At 38.2% G+C, this 24391-nt stretch overlaps 2 protein-coding genes across 2 annotated transcripts in view; one reads left to right on the top strand and one right to left on the bottom strand.

The window, feature by feature from the left end:
- The window catches only part of LAMA2 (laminin subunit alpha 2), a 335323-nt gene extending 317367 nt beyond the window's left edge, over positions 1–17956 (bottom strand). The window contains exon 1 of the mRNA XM_066314417.1: positions 17866–17956. Within this exon, the coding sequence (XP_066170514.1) occupies positions 17866–17956 (91 nt within the window). The remainder of the gene's footprint in view (positions 1–17865) is intronic.
- LOC136358540 (vesicular inhibitory amino acid transporter-like) overlaps positions 17955–24391 on the top strand; it is a 54183-nt gene continuing 47746 nt past the window's right edge. Inside the window, exon 1 of the mRNA XM_066314416.1 lies at positions 17955–18001. Coding sequence (XP_066170513.1) covers positions 17955–18001 — 47 coding nt within the window. The remainder of the gene's footprint in view (positions 18002–24391) is intronic.

The following is a 24391-nucleotide window of genomic DNA, read 5'->3' as shown; positions in this document are numbered from 1 at the left end:
CTCATTCATGAAGAGACCACTTTAGAAAGTCAGATCCAGAAATGCTGCAGGCTTCCAAAATCTTGAAACAGCATCCAAGCCCTCAGGTGTGCAAACAGTAAATCAAGTGTCCACATTGGCTCATCATGCCCAGTAGGACCTAGATATTCCCTTAAAATAGAGCTATGGCTCTTTCACCAAATCAAAAATTATTAAATTCTAGTAAAAGGCTTTAAGAAACAAGTATCTGGCGTTCATCTGGCTTTTTCACATTCAATAAAAATGTGCACAGATCTCTGCTAATCAGGTAACTTTATGTATGTTCCATATGCTGCAGAGAGTTTAAGGAAAGGCACCACAAATACTGCCTCTCCCAGTTCTCAACATCTTCTTCAACCTCTACAAGCCAAAAATTGAGGCATGCTGAAAAGGCATTTAAATTGTGCTAGTCCAATTGCCACACCCTCCACAGTAACCTCAACATTTACTTCCGGGTCATGCATAATTGTAATTCGTATACTCAAAAGGATAGGCAGACTTCCCAACAACAGTTGTTTTTCATATCTGATGCTATTGAGGGAAAGAATCTTCTGTTGGCTCTGCTTCAGATTAGAAAGTACAAAAAAATCTCAAAGTAAAACAGCTACATTATATTTGATTTATTGAAGTTCAGTGACAAGATTGCCAAGTTCCTTTCAAATAAAAGTACACAAATCTAGTGAGGTAGTAAGCATGAACCGCACCTATTCTCTGAAGGTAATGGAGATCACACACAGCTGCTCCTTTCACAATATTTGAGGTTTGTCATGCTACACAAATGAAACACAGCATTTCTATTTTACAACATAAACTCACATTTTCAAAAATTCTGATCATATCCCATGCCCTTGGAAAAATGGGAAAATAACAGAAGAAACTGAAGGAACTTCACCAGTTTTCCTCAGAAAGTTTTATGGCATGTGGCAACCTACCACTTATTAAAACCCAGTCTTTACCAAGAGCCTATTTTAGATCTTACAAATCATCCCTGCTCGCCAAAAGCCTATGAAGGGAAAATTCCATTGGGAGGGGAGAGAAAAGAAAAGTATGGGAGTAGCCATGAAAAGTTGTGTATTGGTGATATGTGTTCCAGGAGACTTTGTTTATATGCCTGTTTTTTTGCAAATTCAGATGCCTTAAGATTAGTCTCATAATACAGAAAATCTCAATTTTAAGACATCATTGCTTGGAATTAGGTACTATCTTTGCTTTATAAATACCATGAAGCCAAGTTCCAGATATGATTCTGATTTCTTGGATTATTTATTTTTCAAAAAGATAGAAATTAAATTTAATAGAAATTAAAAAAATAACCAGCAAACTTTACACAATAACATTGGAAAACCATTCTGCTGTTGTGAGTTCCTAGGCATGTGGATCTCACTACACCAAATCTGCCATGTTATTATGCTTTCTGCCCTGACATTGTAATCCTGATGTATGGAGTATTTTACAGACTTCAATTTCCTAACAGGTATGCAGAATACTATACCCTATCGAGACAGGTCAAAGTAAATTATTATAGGATGGAAACTACCATTTTCACTGCTCCATTATGAGACGAACAAGTGTTTCCTGCTCTTATCTTCTCATGGGTTTACAAAAACCACAATCATACTTATTTCTTGAATTTGGCTTACACGTATTTCAAACTAAAAGCTGGAAATATGCTTCCTTTTCCTTTCATAAGAGCAATCTTTAACTACTATCACGAAACCATAACTACAGCTGTAAGTAATATTTTACAGATGCAATTTCTTCACAGAAAAGCTGAGCTTTAAAGCAAATTAAAACCATGTCTTTTTAACTCTCAGTGAATATAGCTGTGTAATAAAATGGCTATGGAAAACATTGGTTTTGGTTTCTATTGCCAGTTTTGCCACTGAAAACTTTACTTCTGTCTTTGTATACTGTTATCAACTTTGCTTGCCTGCAGTACTTGTAGCAAGCTATAGACAAAATATAGTCAAGTCAACATGTAGTATTCAAAAATGACAGCACCAAAAAAAAAAAAGGAAGTTTTGAGTTTTTCAGAGTAGGTCTCAGCTTCTGACTGTTTTAGTTCTGGCTATTTCAACTTCACTTCTAGCAATACTTCAAGTATTGTTAATATTCTAAGACTTCAGTTACTGTCACCTCAATCAAGTGATTCACATGAATTGTGAATTTTGACAGCCTTCCACATCTAATAAGGCATCAGAAATATATATTTTGAAACAATTCAATACAGAATTGAATTGTTCCATACAGAAGACTGATCCATAATTGTCCAAAAGGATTTAAATGCTTTTCAACTCCTAGGACACTGGCCCAAATTTCGAACTACTTAAGAATGAGAGGGAAGGAGTAGGCATTTTCACACTTATTCAACCTGTTCTCCTGAATTTTTGAATATTAATTTGATCCAGAAAACAAAAGGGAGCATTTCTCAGTTATGGAGACTAGTCTAGTCTAGTCTTTCAACATGAAAAGTATATTGTAATGTCATCAATATTTTTTCTCATTACTATTCTTTCTTTGCCCTTCTATCTAAATAGTATTGATTGGTCTCAATTGCTAATCATATAATCCACTAATCCACAATCACATTACCTCCTTCCTCATGACCTCCCTTTTTTCTAACAGTATCAGGGTATAAGGCAAGAAAGTAAAGCCCTTAAATTTGGGGAAGTTAATCTCTCTATTTAAACCTGAGCAAGCCTCCTCCAGAAGAAAAGTCAGAATACCTCGAACTTGTACTCTGAAGTTCTGGATGAAGTAAAACAACTCTGTGAATGACTGACAGAACATCTCCCTAAACAAGTTACATGCCTGATGTTAACTTGCACAAATTTAACTCCCCCAACACTTCATGTCTCAATGGCTTGGGGTTCTGTGGCAGCTTTCTGGTTTTGGTTATGTTCTCGAAATGCCATATAAAGTAGTCAAATACAATGTTAAGAAACTTCTAGCATAAGAGCAGCAAAACTTGCTTGTTTCTTTACAAATATGAAAATGCTTAAGTGAAATGGAGGGAACTACTGTGTAATACTACATATTTTAAAGCATGAAACCACTAAAACTCTCCAAGTATAATTAGGAAATGTGAATTTTGGAATTCATATCTAAACATCTCATGGAAGTCTGCTCAGACAGCAAAAAAGGAATGAAAGTGACCAGCTCTTGGTATTTTTATTCATAAATTCCACTTAGCACTCAGAAAGAGCAAAATAATTAATTTTGTTTGTTCATACTAAATTTTGCTGTTGGAGTTCAATTCTTCATAAGTAACCTATTGTACATAATTTCAACTAAATTATTTTGAGGGAGCCAAATCATGATAATTTCATCACCATGGTGAAAAGTTTTACAGCCAGTGAAGAAACATGAAAGCAGTTAGTTATCCTGAAGATGCTGCTTTAAATATAAGTATTTCTGCACCTAAATGTAACATAAAATAAAACGTAACTGCACTTGAACTAAACAGTCATGTAAACAGCAATTGTTTACCACTTGGAAGCAAGTCTACACACAGAACTAAATATAATGATGCTTTCCCTTTTGTGTTAGGGAACAGTTAATCACAGATTACAGGACAAATAGGGGTAACAGAGAGCAACCATTTATAACAGAGGTTGATTTTGGATCCAAGCTTGTTTTATCTGGCATATCAGCAATACTACAGGAAACCACACTCAGATTAGAATGCATAAGGTTGAAAGATTCACAACATTATCAGATTTCCCATGCGGCATGCTGTTGCTCTGGGCAGCATTCTAAGACTGGTAACAAAATCCAGATGCAAATCTAGGGCATTATTTTTTAACCTTTATTTAAATTTATAACTTCCTATTTATGTTGTTCAAATATCAAGTTTACAGGAGTTTTTTATCAAAGGCAAAAAATTAGGCAGTGACCTGATTTACAAGGCCACTAAACTTCTGCTCCTTTCATGCATAACTTGTCCTTCTGGGGCCTGATTCTGCAAACACTAAGCATTCCTCTAAAACAATAAGTGGATAATTGTCAAAAATCCCATACTGAGCATGTAGAACAAGGACACTTAAAGTACACCACTGTTAAATAAAGGACAGTATCTCTATTTACACAACTCCTTCCACAGCCTCACCATTCTCTCTGCACCACTGGGAATCGCTTAACACAAATACCACATTTTAAAACCACATATTCACCATGTTCCTATTTTTCTAGTCAGCTGATACATGTAGGGCTAATCATCCATATTCACCAGGACTGGAGTAACAGAATATGTGTGAAACAGATATATATATCTGTGCATCATGGCATGCATTGCTTAAAAAGCATCAGCCAGAAGTGTTTCCTGGAATACTCCTATCTGGGAAGGAAACCTCACCCCAGATTCTCTCAAGGAGATTAACTACAGATTTTAAGGAAAACAACAATCCTTCATCACACATTTCAAATAACTGAACGCAACAATGGACTATCCAGTATCACAGAGCATCTGACTTCTGGCGTGTTGCTATTTTTTAAAAGTACATTCTGACAAGAGAGCCTCTTGCTTTGCAAAACAAAACAAAACAACCACACCCAAACAAAAAAACAACCCTGTCACTGTCACTTCTGGGGAAGACAAAGATTCGTGCACAAATATATGTTTTTCTTAGACTACAACATATTTCCAAGAGAAGAACTGCTTTTGTTTCCAGGCCTATTAAAATAATCCTCTTGAGCCTTTTTTATGAGGCTGAAGACTGACACACAAACAAAATATTCAAGGTGTATGCACCTCATCTTTCACTTTCAGGTCTTTTACCAACTAAGCCGCCAGATCCAAGGACAAGTTTGTGGGAGGAAGACATGAACCTGCAAGACTTAATAACATTACTAGAATACTAAAATTAATTCAGTATTCCATTATACATCCACTATATCAAAAGCATAATGCACTTACCTAAATAGCACTGTACAGACTTCATTTATGAATGTGGAAAGAACAGCTTAGCTTACCTTCCATCTATTCTAGAGAGCTACAAAAATTTCAATCTAATGGAAGTTATTCAGAACCATTCCACAGAGAAAGGGGACGAAGTATAACAATAACATTGGAACACAAAAAGGCTTCTTGCAATGGTGGGAAATATGATCTGTCTCATGTCAAGAATGTTCTTAATAACCCTATTTTAAAAACCGAAGTGCCTCAGAATAGCTACAATCTCCTTACTTGTTTCTCTTTACAGTCTCTATTGCCACAGCTAAGTCATGTCTGAAGGCCATCTGTCTCCTTCAAACTACATGCACTTTATGGGTCCCAGACCCATAGTCTAGTATCAAAAACACAGATTTACTCAACATTGTTGCCAAATTCTGAAAGCCCTAGATAATTAATTTGGTTGGAATTTTATTGCATCTCAGCAATATTCAGTAATTCTAAACAGTATATATGATACACCTTAGGTAGAGCAATATACATTGTGATCAAACTTAAGTTCTCTGATGTATAGTAGAGCACACAAGGGACAAAAATTTAGTTAGATTTCAGTAAAAGGGAACATCCATTAGCTAGAGATAAAATAGGATAAAATTTCAAGGTTTTTTTAAGAAAGCTAGAAAGATATTCAGAAAGAAAACAGCTTGTGTGTGCTTGCCAATTTAAAAACAAATAAATGTAAAGCAAATATACTAATTCACTTTCATGCTAATTATATTTCCTAGTGGAAACTAAGGATGAGAAGTATCATATCTTAAAATCTCTTTAGGTCCAATAATACTAAATACACTCTTCCACATTAAATCCACCTTAAAATCTAATAGGGTGTCAGATACAATTAGCTCTGTTAATAAAAATTAATCTGAATTCTTTTAGAATAAGCCGCTAAAACCTTGAGCTTACTTCTTAAGACACTTTATCCAATAAAGGCTGAATCCTTTGCTGAAGTTTCTTAGCACTGGTAAAAATTACAATAATTACTTGTACATAAAGAATTATATTACTGTTTGGAATTACTCCTTTTCAGGTTTTTCATAAAAACATAGATACACTCACAAGTGCATATGTAGGAGTGATTAATGTTTATGAAACAGAACAGTGGGATTCCAGGAAGTACCATATGATGACATGTCAATATTTTGATCCTCACAGACTTAGAACAGCTGTTTCTTCAGCCCAGCTGATACAGTGAAAACATCTCAAATTCGACACAGATAAGTTTAAATCCTAACAAAAGAGATGACTATGGATCTGTATTCGTAATTTTAAAGAACCCCCCTTTGCATACCATTTCCAGGATTAGTTTATCTCAAATCTTTTGCTTACTGTTAAGGTACTGCTGTAGATTCGATGGAGCTGATACAATGATAGACTCACTGAAACACGAAGCAACACTAAATGCTTCGTAATAGCTCTGTGTAGCCACTCACTCCTTAGTTTTCAACTACAGCTAGTAATTCAGTTTAACAATTCATCTGACACCTCTGGGACCCTCTGGCCCCTCTTGTTCTTCCAGACATAGAAATAAATGGCTTGCACACAAATACATTCAGCAGAACACTAAGACAGAACAGAATGTTATGTTCCGTGTTGCATACTTCTTCCATAATGATTTGGAGTCGAATTCTTGCCACGAGGAAGCCAGTAAGAATTTCACTGTAATTTCAAACAAAACTAATTTCCTCTTAAATGTACAAAATGTAAATATCACACAATTTTACTCATATATTTCAACTAATAGCCATAAAGAAAAACCAGGTAGTGATTGAGAGAAAATTGTTTCATTGGACTCTCTGTGGATTTGGTTTAACAGGGAATACACAAGCTCCATTTCACTTCCAGGAAATAATTGTAGAGAAACTGTCATACTGTAGACATATCCTAAATTTTTAAATTCATTCCAGAAGTGATTTAAAGGTCTGCTATGCAGAATATAACAGTTTTTTAACACAAAATTTAATAATTACTTGAGTTTTAATAAACTGATTGAGGAAACTAATTTCAACTCATTTTAGATTGTCTTAATAATGTTGACTCACTTTGAAACCAAATGATGTATTACAAAGATACTTAGGTCAATTAATGGATTCATTCATCAGTGGATTTTCAGACAATTGGAAGTATTTATTTTCATACCTTTCAGCTAAATTTCCTTTTAATTCCAAGAAACTACATTACACTACAGGACAAGAGTAGCTTAAGAGAGTGCTCACCTTTTATGGATCATGTGCAACATCATGCACCTGAGCAGTAAAAAGGCTCCTACAGGCACATTTCACCCAGGGAGGTCTATCTAAGTTACCTTAGGCACACACTGCTCAGCCACTCAGCTACTTTGGCACAAAACTGATTGAGCCCATGCAGCAGCTACCGGGAAGAAAACTCTGTTGTCATAACAGCAACATCAGTGCTGTTCAGCCTAGAGTAGTAAAGCTTGAGTGAAGATCTCAGAGAAACCTTCCAAGATCTGAAATAGGCCTACAGGGAAGCCAGGGATGGACTCTTCATCATGAAGTATAGTGACAGGACAAGGAGTAATGGGTTCAAACAAAGACAAGAGCTTTTTTTTTGATAAACAGAAGGAATTCTTTACTATCAGGATGGCAAGGCACTTGAACAGGCTGTCCAGAGAAATTGTGGATATACCATAGTGTTCAAATCCAGTCTGGATGGGGCATTGAGCAACCTGGTCCAGTGTCTCTCCCCATGGCAAAGGCATTGGAACAACGTGATCTTAAAAGTCTCTTCCAATCCAAGTCACTCTGTGATTGTTAAAGCAGAGGAAGAGGGGCAGTAGTTGAAGTCCATAATATGCATGTTACAGCAAGAGTTGTTTCCACTTTGCAACAACTTATACAAACCTGTATTTATGTAAATTATAAATCTATTTAAACCTTAGTTTTCCAAACTTATTCAAACTGCCTATTCAGTGACATTTTCTGTGCTGTGCTTCTTAATGTTTCCAGGCATAAGTCTTTCCATGAAAATATTTACAAATAAAATTAAGGAAAAGTGAGACTGAGAATTTCTTGCGTGAGAAATGTGACATGAGCTTTTTCACAAATATACAGAAGTGAGGTGGATGATTTAAGCACAGTCTACATCCAAGCCACAACACATTTCACCATTTTTGAAGCAGACTGCCTACAAATTATCCCATCTTCCACAGAGATGGTGAGATATATATGGAAACTGATGGTCTATAAATGATTGTCTGTAGAACTGGAACGCATGACCAGTCATAGCAGCTTAGATAAGGCAGAACACTTGCTACTTACTGGATATTTAATAACTGAGTTGTAAAAAACTAGCTGAACTCTCTTTAGCTGAATGCTGCATTCTCTCACATTAAGTGAAGAAGAGCAGACCATTATAAGAATGACAAAAAATTACTGAATAGCTTCCAATGTAACTAATATTCACATCTATCAATTCAATTTAAGACTAACTCCATCCCAGACAGGCATACAACTTGTCAAAACCTTTATGATTTTTCCCATAAAGTGAGTTCTTGTCTTTTTTTCTGTGATATCATAGTTTATGATACTCAGACATAGTCCCAACTGCTCTTCTGAAAACCAAAGTCTACTATTATAGTGTTTACTATTATGTCTGATGCACATTCTTTGACAGGTTTTTTCTCCATATAATATAAAAAAAACCACTGGATCTGGCCAACACAACATATTTATCCACACCTTTACTAATTCTATACTTAAATATGTCTACAAATGTATTCAATTCTAGCTCTACAGTTACGTTTACCACAGCAGGCCTTTTTAAATATGAGCATCATGTTTGTTGCCTTCTATTTCTCCTCTAATGAGGCTGTTAATATAACCTGTTCAACAATCTGTATAATGCCATTACTTTATCATCATTTTCATGCCAAATTCTTTACAACCTTCCATAAGCCTTGAATTCAAATACCTGTTTCTCCTACAGCTATTGAGTTAAAAGCACTCTTCAACTTTAATTAATTTGTATCAAAGTTGATTTCACAAACATTTTCATGCTAACAGCAAATCCTATATCCAGAGTTGATAGCTACAAAAATCAGCTTTTCCATCCTCCTGTATCTGTTTAGATCAAAACCCCAAGGATGTTATCTGTCTACATTTTCTACAATGCTAAACACAATCAGAAATTACTCTGTACCTTTCATTAGTTTGCTCATCAACTGCACGATTTTTCTCATCAACTATTTTATACATGTTACCCAGCACCATACCACCTTCTGCCTATGTGGCACTTCTATCTTAGTCCCAAAGAGCCTGGAATAGAAAGACAAGGTTTCATATCAGCAAAGGTTAATTTCTGAAGCAAAAAGCTTCATTTCTTAGCAGTAATCTCACAGAATATCTAATTATTTTTATTTTTCTTCTTACAGACAGGCATAAATAGCCTTGCCTCCCAATTTTTTATCAAGTACATTATGTTCCTCAATGTTTTTTTAAAATGAATGCTGACAAGCTGTACGTTTCTGTAATCTCACATGTACCTATTAGCTATGTGTTCAAATGAAAAGTCACGAATAACTAAAACAAAACTCAGATTTATAGATAATGAAAAACACTGTGCAAAAATTATACACACAGTTTTGCACTCTGTCCAAAGTAGTATACTAAACCAAAAACTGATCTCTCTCTTATGGCACATGTGATTTTTTTATTTTGAGTGACATTATGGGACTTAATTGAGGTGCAGGCAAAAAAGCAGAACAAGTAGCTACATAAAAACCTCTGAATTAGAGAAGTTTTAAACAGGTATTTTGGGACAAATATATATTGCAAGCGGAAGCAAAGTACTGTTCAAACAGCCTTCAAATGTGTGACTATCATGAAGAACTAACATATTAGAATGAGGTGTATCCATCGATTCCTTTAGATATTATTCTCTAAGAAATACAGCCAAATTTGAAATCATGAATGTACCAACCCTGAACAAAGGATAAGGACCATCCGCAGTGGACAGACAAATGACTCAGTCTAACAGCTCGATTTCCACTTTATTCTTGTGAGACAGTGTCTCATTTCCCCAAGAACTGCCTCAAGCTCTTGATGCAGATGATTATGATTATTGTTACTGTTACTTTCCCCATCACTATTATATGCCACAGAAGTTCTTTCACCAATTAAACTATGAGCTTCAAAGTCACTTCTAAATATCTCCTACCAATATGGCTGGCATATTCAGAACTTTTTCTCCTCCAGTTAGCAAGTTATGAAGTTGATACAAGCATTTAACTATTAATTTTTCTGGTAAATTACTGACTTACTCCCTATGTCAAAGCTCCAATGGGGCCAAGAAGCTTAAGCTGCATGCATAATCAATGATTATAGGGCATGCATGTAAAGGCTTCCCAGCTACTCTGAATGTAGAAAATATTTCTCATATTTACTACATAAGCATACCACAAGTGACACTTACAGACCTTAAGTCCACACAACACACAACCTTAATACAATGGAACTAATTTAGAAGGCTGTATCCAGCTGTAGAAAGACATTGGGCTTAAGAGAATAGCTCAGTGTGCATATTACAAACATATTTTTCAATTAAACGTGTGAGTGTTTTTCCCATGGTAAAGAAAACCTTTTTGTGTGAGGGCTCATTCATCTTTAAGAAGGAATGATTAATAGAAAATAATCTCCAAGTGTACCAAAATAAAAATCCAATGAGAAATGTACACTGTTTTATGCCATGAACTACGTGCTGGAATTCCTATATTCACAGCTGGAGTGTTGCCACAACTGTCATAAAAGTTGACTAAGAAAGTGATCCACAGGGATGAAATAGTTAAACCTAAGAAATGTACTTGTGGTGGTCTACAAACATCTATTTGTTGACAAGAAAAAAATTCATGCATAATTCACGCAGTCAAATTAGATGTGCAAGTGCACCATATCCCAATCACCAGCTCTGGGATTTGCACAAACATACTTGTTCTATTCCTGGTGGTTTCACATACCAAATTCAAAACCTCTGTATTTTTTACCAAGTTACTTTATACTCTTTGAAAGGCATGAATTTCTTCTTATTCCACAGTGCTCTGGGCTTTCAGAGGAATCCAGACTACTCACATACTCACTGTTGCAGAAGGGCTCAGAAAATGCACAAAATAGTTATCACTGCCACACAGTATTTTATCATATGTATTTAGAAATATGTAAAAGTAATGCTATTTGTTCCTTCTTCCAGTCTAAAAGTTATTCAGCAACAAATGTATAGCAGTAGTTCAGCATTCCCAGTGCAGGATAAACTCCAGGAAAGTTTATATACAATGCAATTCTTTACAGTAGAGATTACCCAGACATTTCTGTGGAACAGGATTACAAGATATTGACCAGTTAGCAAAAAGAGAGTAATAAATTGCCACATTCAGCATCTCCCACCAAAACCTAAAAGTAGCCTCACTGAAAGTGGCATCAAAAATTCTCAGGGTTCATCTAAGGAGTGGGTGTGTACGTAAAAAACCAAACTAAATCCTAAACCAACCCTCACTATCACTGGAAGTGTGCAGAAGAACTGGGCTTCTGCTTTCCTTTTTCTTGCATCTCTAACCTCCTGATTGCCAATCCCTAGCATTTCTCCATTTTCCTGTAGCAGTGGGAAATACATTACAGTATGTTTAGAGGCACTCTTCTAATTCTTTCTAATTGACCCCAAAGAATACCTCCACTTACTGTAGGTGAACAATGAGAAGATACAGTAATTTGTCATTGAAAAACAATCAATATAGCTATAAATATAAATTTTATATACTATTTTGTTCACTTTTAGGTAACTTTCTTTTTTATTACATCTTAAATCCATGAATCATGATGGTAGTACATCAGTTGGGACAGAACAAGGCATTGTAATGGTATTTGGATAATCCACTCTGCAGGAATGTTCATTATTCTTCTTGAGATTTCACAAGAGTTCCCTGGCATAATACTGCTACAGCTGCTTTACAGTCTAATGTTATTACAAGGTCTGATTCAAAGATAATGTCTGCTAGGGGAATCTGGCAGGGAGCAAGAGTCCTATGAAAATCCTTGTGACGCTTAGGTGTAACTAATGGACACTGAACTGCTGAAAAAAATGTGAGTAGTAACAGTTATTTGTTTTGAGTGTTGCAAGAATCCTGAGGGATCGTTGTTATGTGTCAGTACAAAAATCACGCAAATCCAAGTTATTTTTTCTGGAAATATTATAATTTTTCCAATAAAATAAATCATAAAAGAAGTCTAATCTCAACCTTACCCACAGTACAGAAGTGATGCAAAAACCCATTTTCTTCAGGACCTCTCCTATCTACATTTTTGAACTAAAGAAAACATGAAAACTGCACAAAAACAGAAACTAGGAATTGGCTATCAACTACAGTAGCTCTTAGAAGAGAATACCATGTAGTCATCAGCAGGAGCCAGCTCATGAAATAGCTTTATTGGCAAACACAAGGAATTCCCTTTCCTATTTCAAACACATGGAAGGAATAAATACAAAGTTTAACAAACATAACATTTTGGTCTGTATTTTACATCTGTTAGCAAAATTTGGTCTGCATGATTGCTAGTGTGGCTTGAGTTACTAGTGTGTGACACATGAGCTCACGTATTCTAGACAAAACTCTTGGTTAGGAGAAAAATATCCAGTAATTAAGGATGTTATTATCGATGAAAAAAAACTGGGAAAGAAAAGGAGATAATTAGGCATGCACACTGGTTCACATTTGCATGTATTTGTCTCCTATCACCTCCATGACCTGTAAATATGAAGAGTCTGGACTTCGGGGGGAGGGGAGCAGAAAAAAAAATTAAAAAAAGAAAAGAAAAGAAAAGTAAAATCCACCCTGCACCAGGAATTCAAGCTGCCTCTTATTCCAAAATATGATAATCTCAAAAAACTGTCAGTCCAAGTAGCTGGATAAGAAATTAGAACATGTGTGGGTGGATTCCTTCCTCCAGCCTGAATTAATTAAAAATGATTGTTTGCTGTATTATTTTAAAGCGGATTTTTGGAACAGGTTAAAGAACCACTGTTCTGACTTTAGCATTTCAAGCCTAATAACAATGACTCATGTAAAAAAGTTGGAGGAAAAATTAGTAATAAGGAGGTTAAATATAAAGTGTGTCTTACCAACTTACGTTCTTATTTGTTGCTTGGAGAAATTCACACATTCTTGTACAAGACCTACCTCATTTGCTTTGGCTGTGGTTATTTCTAGTTAAAGCATGTACACAAAAAACTCATGTCTCCTGTTAGTCTGGGCAATTCTACCTATTTCTAACACCTTAGGCTGGCCTTTCACTACTTCTCACATTCTAAACCTTAAGCACGTATTAATTCCCTCTGCCTCCACTTTCTCAGCCAGTTATTGAAATACAAGAAAGTGATATGGACAACAGCTTTGAAGTAAAAAGTTAAAAGCAATCACAACATATTTTTGAGAGCAGCATCTCCCAGCATTTTGAGGCTGGTTAATCCCCACTGATCAGACAGCAGTAAATACTGCTAAAAGAGTTGCTAGAACTGATTATGGTCTTGTACACATACATTTTTTAAAATATTAATAATAATAAAGGAACAGAAATTTTAACTTCCAGATCACCAAAAATTTATAAGCCAAAACATTAAACAGCATGTAGATTGACTGTGAAAAGGGAGCACACAGAATGTACTATAGTGCAGTACACCTTCAGTGAGCAAGGATTGTTACTTGTTATAAAATCCTGAAGCTGGACTGAGCAAGCCCTTTTTTAAAAAAAAAAGAAAAAAAATACACAATTTTATGCATTCTAAGACGCCAGCCCTCCACAGTGGACGTATTCTCCTTCATATTTTTGCCTATGAATTCTACACATGTTGACTTACATGGACTGAATGGGTTAGATAATGGCTAAATTCTACCTTTCTTCCTAGAGAAGATAAACTACTTAGGGACTCTTTCTCTTAAATAGCTATTGATTTTCAGTGATCATACCTTAAAGATTTTCGCACTGTTTTTATATTTGCTGATATTGGGTAACAGACTCAAAATTTAAGTGAGAACAAGCTGATAAACAATAATGATAAACAAGCCTTGTTTTCTCAGGAAAGTACAATGCAAAATTACCAACTAAATCTCTTACAAGCTCTGTTCTCCAAATACAGCCCGCAGAATGCTCTGAATGTTTAAAAGCCATCAGCCATGATAGAAATGGTCTCCATTACAAGATTAGAGCTGGGTGGTGTTGGTTAGTTTTGAAATTGACCTCACTCCAAAGAAATCCCTATGAAGAAAGAGGAAACTTGACTTTTGCTTAAACAAATTACATAAACAAAGCATTTGGGGTGTTTTTTATCTCAGGAAAAAGATAATCTAAGTCTACACAACATTCTTCATTCTTAGGAGCTGAAATACTAAACTTACGTCCTTAGCCTTTGTCTCTTGACTTTTCAGAGTATAGGGTACAACATACACACAGGTTTGTATGTGGGAAGAAATCTTCTAAGTCCTAATCACAAGGACGTAACACAGAGAACACAGTTTTGAACTACACTCTCTAGAAGCTTGTTTAAAAAATATACACCTACAGAGAGACTTAAAAATATTGACCTGCCTGACACCATTCACTGCCTAACAGACTGGCACTAGTCATATCCTGCTGATGTTCACCCCCCATTCCTCTTTCGAGTGAGAAATCTCACTTTGACTTTATACGCATCCTATATACATCACCTCTTGGAGTCAACTTACACTTCCTTCCACACATGCTAAAAGCACCTGTACTCCATGAATTATCTCCACTGATGTCAGCCGCTGACACTACAGATTAAGTTACTGTGCAGTGTCTGTTCCTCAGCCGTGTCCCTACTATTCACACCTTTCACAGACACATAGCTTCTGTTCTCTCTCATAAGAGGTACTGAGATCCTTTTATAAATGCATGAATTCAAGATCGAAAGAAACTTTACATTACTTTCTAAATTGCCATCTAGAAACTGTTTTGTTTCTCTCTCATTCCACACCAAATATGAAGAACCAAGGTTCAAGATTCAAAGGAACATTACACACCACTCTGGTCAGTATGCCTTAACTGCAAGTTATGTACACCTTTAGGAAACACTGTAGAAAAATGTACATGCCTTTCTGGTTGTGTTTCTTCCATTTTCTGAGAAATTGCATTGTCTTCGGCTTGGGTAGAGTTAATTTTCTTCACAGTGGCTCACACGGGGCTGTGTTTTAGATTTGTGTTCAACACACTGATGGATAATAAAGAGATGTTTTTCTTATTACTTGGCAGGTCTTACACAGGGCCACGGCTTTTTCTGCTTTTTGTACTGCCACGCTCATGAGGAGGCCAGAGATGCATAGGAAACTGGGAGGAGACAGCTGGGACAGATGACCCCAAATAACCGAAGGCTATCCCATACCATATGACATCATGCTCAGTATACAAAGTGGGAGGAAGAAGGAGGAAGCGTGAGATGTTTGGAAAGATTGTTTTTGTCTTCCCAAGTAAGGTGTGATGGGGCCCTGCTCTCCTGGGGATGGTTGAACACCTGCCTGCCCATGGGAAGCAGAGAACTAATTCCTTGTTTTGCTTTGTTTGCCTGCACAGCTCTTACTTTACCTATTAAACTGCCTTTATATCAATCTATGAGTTTTCTAGCTTTTACCAATCTGATTTTCTCCCAACAGCCCTGCTGTTGAAGGAGTGAGTAAGGGGCTGTGTGGTATTTGGTCAATGGCTGGAGTTAAACCATGACAGAAATTCTGCATGACTATTTAGTGTTCAAACAACAAAAGAACAGATAATATGTGTGGCTAAAAAAAAAAAAAAAAAAAAAAATTAAACCCAGCTTGAAATTAACTCCAGGTTTTTGACCACAGTAAGTCTTCTAACAATTTAAAAAGGAAAAAAACAAATTAACCACAAGAACAGAAAAAAAAAAAATACAGACTGTTCCCATCTTTGAGGTGCAAAATGTTCTTGAACTGTTCTGTTCTATAAAACAACATGGGAATTCATTGTGATGTCTCAAATACTGTTTTTCAAAGCGTTGCTGCTCTGTTACATAATTTTATCCACAGACATCCAACTGCTAACAATTAGTAAGCAATACTTAGCATCTAACGCTATGGTTATTGCTAAATAACATTTAAGTTGAAAAACAAAAGCTCTAAGTCTGAAGATATAAACCACAGGTCCAGTAACATTCTTGTACATGTTAAAAATCCCCCAGGACTTCAGTGAAGTCAGACTTTCCTAACTTTTTGCATTGCAGAGGAGTTCATTACTGCTTTATCTGTAGTGGGCAACACAGAAACATCTACATAGTGCTAGCACCTCCTAGCAGCTGCAACAGACCTTAAAAAGAAATTTAGAAGACACTAAATGGCATAAAAGTTTGGCAGGCCAGGACTTGAATTCAACTGCTAAGCTTAGAAGGTCCCATCACCACATTAACATTTAATTAAAAGTCCTAAGATTCCTCACTGAATTACCAAAACTCACTTATAATATCAGAGATGCAGCAGATGAACACCAAACACACCCACGTCTAATTTAAAAGGGAAATAATTATCATATCCCTTCACTACTGAGGTTAAAGGAAACCATGATACTGCATAAACAAAAGGGCATTCTCTACAAGTCTCTCTGTGTATGTGCGTGAGACAGAGAGAGAATACTAAAAGAAATACCATATCAATATTGGCCAAAAAAAAATTAGGGGAAAAAAATCAGCAAGAAGAAAATACATTATGTACCGTATTTTAAATGCTCTACTTTTAAAATCCCAATTCCTTCAAATGTTTACCAATAAGATATTATCTAAAAGCAGTCTAATTCTGGATGAGTTTTTATCTACACAGGCATTCGATCAACTGCCATTTATTCTCACACAGTAAACTTCATATTAAGGAGTCAGCTGCTCAAGACTTTTTCTCATGAATTGTCAGTGCATCATGTTTTCCAAAGTAAACCCTAAACCGTAAAAATTCCTAATCCATAATGTTCACCCTATCACGTGGCATCAGGGTCAAAGAAAAGACAGCTGTTAATCCAGGGGCTTGAATTAATTTTATTTTGACACACCCACAGTATCTTCTAACTGAATTCATTTCAGCAAAGTTAAAAATGTTAAAAGCACGAATATAAGCACCAGAAGGAATATTGTGGGCTGAAAAATGGTTTTACGGATTTCCTATGAGAGCTGTAAAATTGACCAAAGCTTATTTCTCCCATACCTGTACAACATAATTTTTGACCTTTCCACAGAACACTTACCGAAACAGCAAACAAAAAACACCCTGGTAGTGTCAACGCGCCTAAACACTGCATAATGCATGATAATGGTATATCTAAGACATTTAGTACCCATCCGATATACAATTGATTCTGTTCCCACTCCAGTGGTTAGTTTTTAACACGGAGAAAAGCTTTGTGACGGACTAAGTGCATCAAATTGCCACCTGAACTAAAAGCAGCCCAGGCAGCCCACACGTGTTTCAACACAGCCTATCAAGCTTCCCCTGTCACAGAGATGCCAGCAGACGGGCACATCCCGGCTGGAGGAGGGATGCCAGCAGATCAGCCCGTAGCGCTTGTGGGTCGCTCCGGGGACCGGGGCACGTCCTCCAGCGGTCTCTCTCCTGCGTGATTTCCCCCTGAGCGTCCAGTCAGGGATGTGCCGGCGCCGCAGCGCAGCCCCCGCAGCAGCCCCTCCTGGGCCCGGCCGCCGGCGTACCCGCGGTGGAGCGGCCCGCCGAGTCCCCTCTCTGCAGCCTGGGGGTCACTTGTCACGCTCGGTCCCTGTCCCCTCGTCCCTCCCGTCACCACAAGGACCCCGAGCTGGCGGCGAGGTCGCGTCCCCTCCGCGGTCCCGGCCGGGCGGGCGAGGCGCGGGCTCCCTCTCCCCTGTACCTCTTTGCGGCGGCGGCGGCGGCGACGGCGACTGTCCCCGGCTGCCGAGCGCCGCCAGCAGCAGGAGCAGCGGCAAACTTTCCCGAGCCATGGCTCCCGGGCAGCCGACCCGTCCCGCCGCGGGACGGCCAGCCGAGTGAGCCGCGCCGCCGGGAGAGCAGAGCAGACAGAGCCCGGTGCCCCGGGCAGGGAGCAGGAGGGCAGGACACACCCCTGCCCCCCCGCACACACTCCCCGCCCGCCCCGCCGCCGCTCCGCCGAGGACAGAGAGGAGCGAGCGGCGCCGGTGGGCAGCCAGGGCCGGCACCGGGACCGGGAGCGGGAGCGGGCCGGGAGGAGCCCCCGAGCCCCGCGAGCCGCGAGCTTCCCGGAGCCGGGAAGCGTTCCCGCCTGGAAGTGCGCTCGCCCATTTAAATTAGCCTCTGGCGGGTTGTCCGAGTGAGGAAAAAGATACCTGTGCTGTAGCGGGAGGGGGAAAAAAGTAGCTCTCTGAGAAGGCACTTGGGAAACGAGGATTGCGACGGAGTCTAGTGCATTTTTCCTGCCGTGGCTGGGAGTAGTATGTCAGTACTAGCCAGGTATGACAGGGGAAAAAATCCATATAAAGGAAAAGTTATAAAGGAAAAATTAACCTTGCACTAAAATGTGGATTAAAAACTATTGCATAGTTCTCCTGAAAACAAATTGCTTTTAAAAAAGTACATAAAAAAACAAGTTTCATCATGGAACAGCGAGGCTCCCAACCTGTGTGTGAGCACACTGAGAAAGGACGTCCTGGACTGTTAGAAAGAGTGAGCTGGGCTCGATTCACACTATATCTGTGGCATAAAAGCAAGAGTGTGCTGGCAGCCCAGTTCTGACTTGGATGGTCATTTTCACAATTCCTCAATCTGAGCTTCTCTTGTAAGTCACATATAAAGATTAAGCACTTCTATGTATTTCCCAACCTAAATACTTCAGTATCTATGTGCTCATTGCTGTAGCAAACAATGGGAATAAACATGCTTTTGGTACAGTGTCTATTTCAGCTCTCAAGCCACAGCATTTTTTATTGGTGAATTTGCCTGTCGCTCCAAACCCAACATATGAGGAATGCAGAATTTTGTGCAAAATTGACTGCTGCATCCAGCCACACAGCCTATTTGTTTCTCTCCGTGTCATCCTGCTCCAAGCAGACTCCTTCTTTCTCTTCTGATGCACTTAGCCCAACACAAAACCTCTCTTCTGAGGTTACTCCCCAAAATGGCCTGAGCTCTGCTGCTTGCTGGGAGTCCTATTACTGGACACGCATTGCTTCCATGACCTTTGGGAAACTGGTCCACCAGCACAGAATGCAGAATGCATGCAAGAATACTCTTGTATGGCTCAGACATTTGTCATCTGTAAGTCAATGGAAAATTCTCGAGTCCTTGTGCCAAAAAATGATGTATGTGTGGTGTTCTACACTTCTTACTGAGAAACTCAAGTTCGAGGTTTACTGTGATGATTTTCATCTTCTCGGCTATTTGCTTTGTTGTGGAAGTATACATAATCGGGGAACTGGGAGGGACAGAGAGGGAGATGGTGTTTACAACTCTATCCACAGTTTTATCACTATCAATATTTATTTCGTCTGTAAGGTATTTCCCTACAACCACTAATAGTTGCTGATTTCTTCCAGCTGGTTTTCTCCTTGCAATTCCCTTTATTGCAAAAATTTTGACTGCAAGGAATTGTGTATATGTGCAAGAGGAATAATCTAATGAATTAAGTAGAACATAGAAACACTCCAACCCAACTTTATGTCAGTAACTTGGAGAATTTATTGCCTGTTTCATACTTAGGGATCTGACTACATCAGCGTAGGTTTGATTCTAATAACACATTCATTGGTTGAATTTGGTCGATTGTAGCGGAGCTGCTACATGAAAGCCGTACTAGCATGAGTTGCATACTTCCCCAGCTGGGGAAATTCCTTCCAGGGCTCCAAAAGCTGCAAGCGCTGCAGACGAATTTCAGGTAATAATCCAGAAGCAGATTGCAGAAACTGGAAGTGAGATCTGAAGGTGGGAACCTCTGCTGCTTTGTGTTAAGGTCTCATCAGATCCGAGGTATCTGCAAACTATCTCCATGACTTGTGATCTCCATGAATTTGAGATCAAGAGCAGATTCATTGTAGGGGGTGTGGGTGTCCCTACTTCCTCCAAAATCAATATTACACCAATATTGAATGCAACAGATTACTTGCCTGGACTTTTTTCCTCAACAAATTTATGCTGCTGTTGAGCCTGTGCAGTCTGTAATGTGAGGATACATTGTGAGAACTCAGCCTAGTTTCAGTTTAGCCGCACTGCTGGTGTACCCAGGTACCTCATCACCTGTCAGAGCCAATACTGACTAACTGTGCACCAGAGATACAAACTTTTAATACTTTGGGGACACCAAGAGGCAAGATATGCCAGGAAGACCTGCTGACTCATTCAATGATTTTTCACATCTGAACCACAGGAAATAATTTCATACCATAAAATTCCAAGCTATATCAAGAAGCAACAAGAGCGGGCTGCATCAGAAAGAGAAACAAGATAGAAGATGAAGTGGCACCACTGAGGTAGGCAGAGCAGTGTGCTCCTACAGTCTCTGAATGCAGAAGGGGCAGATCTGGGGGTGATGACAAGGATCAAACAAAATTACAGATCTCCGGACAAGTTCATAGGCAGGAGATGGATCTGGCATCAAATCTGCAAATCAGGGTCAGGATCAGTGAGGTGCAAAATGATGCACAGTTGTAGCTGCAATGTAAAACAGGCTGGGACTGGAGCAAGGGCTAGAACTTACTGCAGCATCCACTCCTTAAATGCAGGGAGAAACCAACAAAGCTTCTCCAAGCTCTTCCTCCCACGTCAAATGTCACCGCTGCCGGACACAAGGTTACATGGCTGTGCCAGGTCAGAAGTGGCCTTGAGCACAGGCAGACACAGGAGTGAGGAGACAAAGCTGCAGAGCCTGTAGCTGCACCCAGAGCCATGACAAGCTAGATAGAAGTGTTTCAGCTAAAGCAGTGGCTAAAGGGGCGTTAATGGTAGTCTGTACTGAGGATGGAACTGCTGGGTTGAGAGGAGGATGTGAGTAAAATCAGATAAGGACTCATTGGGGAACCAATATAACTTAATATTTTCATGACTTTGCATTAAAGAGAGGGGCTTTTAAATTAATTCTGCTACTAAAATAGAACTGGGGAGGACCAAAGTATATTTTGTAAATTTTTTGCATTTATGTATAACAATATACATTGTGAGTTTATACAATTTTTACTCTCAATGACTTAAGCATGAAAAATCAGAAGATCCTAAATGCTATAAGATCCTGGGTCATGCCAATAAGGACTATCAGTAACAGTTTCTTATGAAAATGGTCAGTAAGGAATATAACCCCAAACTCCTGGGCAGAAGTCAGTGAGTCACAAGGCATTTTTGAGTCACCAGAATAATGCAGCTATGAAATAAGCAAGTAAAGCCTAGGATACATAAAACCTAGCATCAGGGGAATTATTTCCAGTGCAGAAATGAAAATTAATACTGTGGCATCCCACCTAGGATATCATCAGGAATTACAATCACACATGTTCAAGAAGAATTTATTCAGACTTAAACAGAGCAGAGACCTCTGGGGAAGGGAGAGCTTATCTGAGACACATAGATTAGAAGGGTTTGATTTGTTTAACCTGGGAAAAATAAGATGTGAGACAGTTTTAAGTGTAACAGGGATGTTAATGGATGGAATTGTCATAAAAGGAAAAGAGCATAAGCAAGATGCGGATCAGTATAGGCTGGAAAATCGAAGATCATTTCTAATCATGAGGTATGGAAACAGTCTTCTGTTAGGAGAGCAGAGGGGAAAAATAATTGATTTAAAAGTAGACCTTGGCAGATTTGTGAAAGTAATTCCATGACAAACTTGCCTGCAAAAGGTGGGAGGAATGGATGTGATAACCTGTGCGACCCTGTCCTGTGTTCTTAAGTGGACTGCAATCAAAGGGTAAAGAAAATAAACATTAAAAATGAGGTTTAAAGGATAAAGGGAAGATTCGGATACAACGCTTAGGATGAGTTGAAATATATGAACCACAATAATCAAAGAATTAACCCATTTTAGGGACAAGGTCTGTGATTTGGACCCAAGTCGGGAGGAACCAGGATGTCGTGCCAGGGTTGTGATCACCCAAAGCAGGTGTTAGGGAAGGGGCTGGCAAAAGACAAGTTAAAAGACAGACAAGGGATAAAGAAATGGGATATGTGACTAAGAATCAATATCAAAGTAGAGACCAGAATTAAAGATCAAAGTAGACAAAGGACACATGAAGAAAAGAGCGAATCTAGCACTGATAGAAAACTATTCTTGTGAAGCCCTCTGTTGCCAGGGTCACCGAGTATTGTCAGTTTAAAAGCTGATGCAGATAGCTGCAGGTCAGAAAGCAATCCTGTAAAATTAAGGGGGAAAGAAACGAAAAATAATCAAAAGAACAGGGGGAGGATAGGATAAGCCTGGGCCTAGGTAATAAAGAGAGGGTGACTATAATTTGGCAAGAGAGGCTAAGAAGAGAGGATGACAGCAACAGCAGTTCACTGCATGCTGGGAGGCTAGAGTCAAGAGCGGAGTTGTTATCGTTTGATGAGCTACACATGGCATCAGGATGGAGCTCATTTCAGAACAGAGCTCATTTTGTTTCAACTCCTCCATTTTGCCTTGCTCACCACCCCTATTAATTAGTAATTAGTCAGATTAATTAGTGCACCCAACCCACTTACTGTCATTATTTATCATTAAATCTTACAAAAGCTAAATGCTCATCTGTTAGTACCTCTGTATTGGTACTTATATAAAAGGAACAGAGAGGATTCATGGTCTTGTCTGATATTGGATTCTGTGGGCCATTTGGAAGTGCCACTTATTTCTGGTCTTGACTTATAATAACTTCCTTTATGCCTATGCTGCTATTTTAAGTGGCTTTTGTTTTAATTTTGATCCTGGGAAAGTAGAAGAGCAATGCCAGTGACATTATGTTAGCTCATGTTTAGCTAAGAATATGAAGCAGAAAACAAATAGATTTTCTCAGCCCATAATTAATTTTTACAATGGAAGTCTTTATGTACTCCCCATAAATAATATACCTGATGCAAAGCCTTCTGTGGCTCTATTTTCAGAGAATCAGATAGCTGCCAAAGAAAAATTACTGATTTTAATAGCTACTCATTACAAAGAAACTAGAACTTAGCCTGAAATTACACATAATTGTTTCAGGTTTAGAATGCACTTTAAAATACTTTCTATCATTCATTTATTTAGAAGGTCTGTTGTATGTGAGAAACTGTCAAAATTGTTAGATCCAATTAATAAGAAAAGTTAACATCTACTAATTTTGCCCTGAAGTATAACTTTGCCTCTCATGGAATGGAAATGAAAATTATTTGGCAGAATCACTAGTGTGGGTTTTATGTTTCCCTGCCAGCCATTAATGAATTGTAAAAAATAAAAATTAAAAAATAATAATAAAACACAGGATTAAACCAATTCTGTAGAATTAGATTGACTTGCCATCCTAAAAATGGATATTACTGCAAAACATGCAGATAGGGAGAGAAGCAGATGGGCGATATCTGACAAATAAAATTTCCAGATACTGCCCCATCTGTTTCCTTCTACACAGTTCAGCTATAAGCTTTTTAGCATTATAGGGTTGCTTAGGTGATATTCCTCTTTGCAATGACGTCACACTCAGAGTCTAGCAAAAGCAGGTTGGTACAGTAATCTGAGAACAAGGATCAGTTCACTAGATGGTTACCATTTTATATCCTCAAATGTACAGGCATTAAATTTGCTTCTTTCATAGTGGAAAGATTTTATCTTCAAAAAAAATTTTGGTAAACTCTTTGGCTTGTTTTTGAAATTGATGTCCTGTTGATCTTCTGTAGATTTGAAAACCATATTACTTTATCTGGTAAAATCTAAATTTTTGGCTTATCTTCTTAAGTTTCATGATATTTTCTTCATTTCCTGATAATATTCTAAACAAAGTTTATTGTTCCTCTCTGAGACTTTGATGCCTTAATTTATGAAAGAAAAATGTGTCATCATTATTGCTACATTTTACAAGACCAGAAATCATCATGGCCCTAAGAAGATAACCATACGGGACTATCCAAAAGGCAACACAATCTCCCCATGCCTGCCATGCACTGGGTGGGCCTGGAGACATCTGACATTATGAGTATGAAGTGTTAGAATCAATGTAATCAGCTGCAGGGTTATAGTTGCTCACATGATTGCATCTTACTGATCTGGCCATATGGTGGTTTGATGAGGAAAAATCTTTGGTATGTTACTAGATCAAGGCCTTTAGAACTCTGTATCACAGTGTAATTGAAGCTGATGATGGTTGTGTCTTAAAATAGAGAAGCTTGTGACTAACTAGAAAGCAAATTATCAGAAAATAAAGGAAGGAAAAGGAAGGCATGAAGAAGGAAGGCAGGAACCCAGGAAAGAAGGA

The sequence above is a fragment of the Sylvia atricapilla genome, chromosome 3 (genome assembly GCF_009819655.1).
Source record: "Sylvia atricapilla isolate bSylAtr1 chromosome 3, bSylAtr1.pri, whole genome shotgun sequence".
Classification (NCBI taxonomy): domain Eukaryota; kingdom Metazoa; phylum Chordata; class Aves; order Passeriformes; family Sylviidae; genus Sylvia; species Sylvia atricapilla.
The sequence above is the reverse complement of the archived record's forward strand: the minus strand, read 5'-3'. Positions and strand labels throughout refer to the sequence as shown.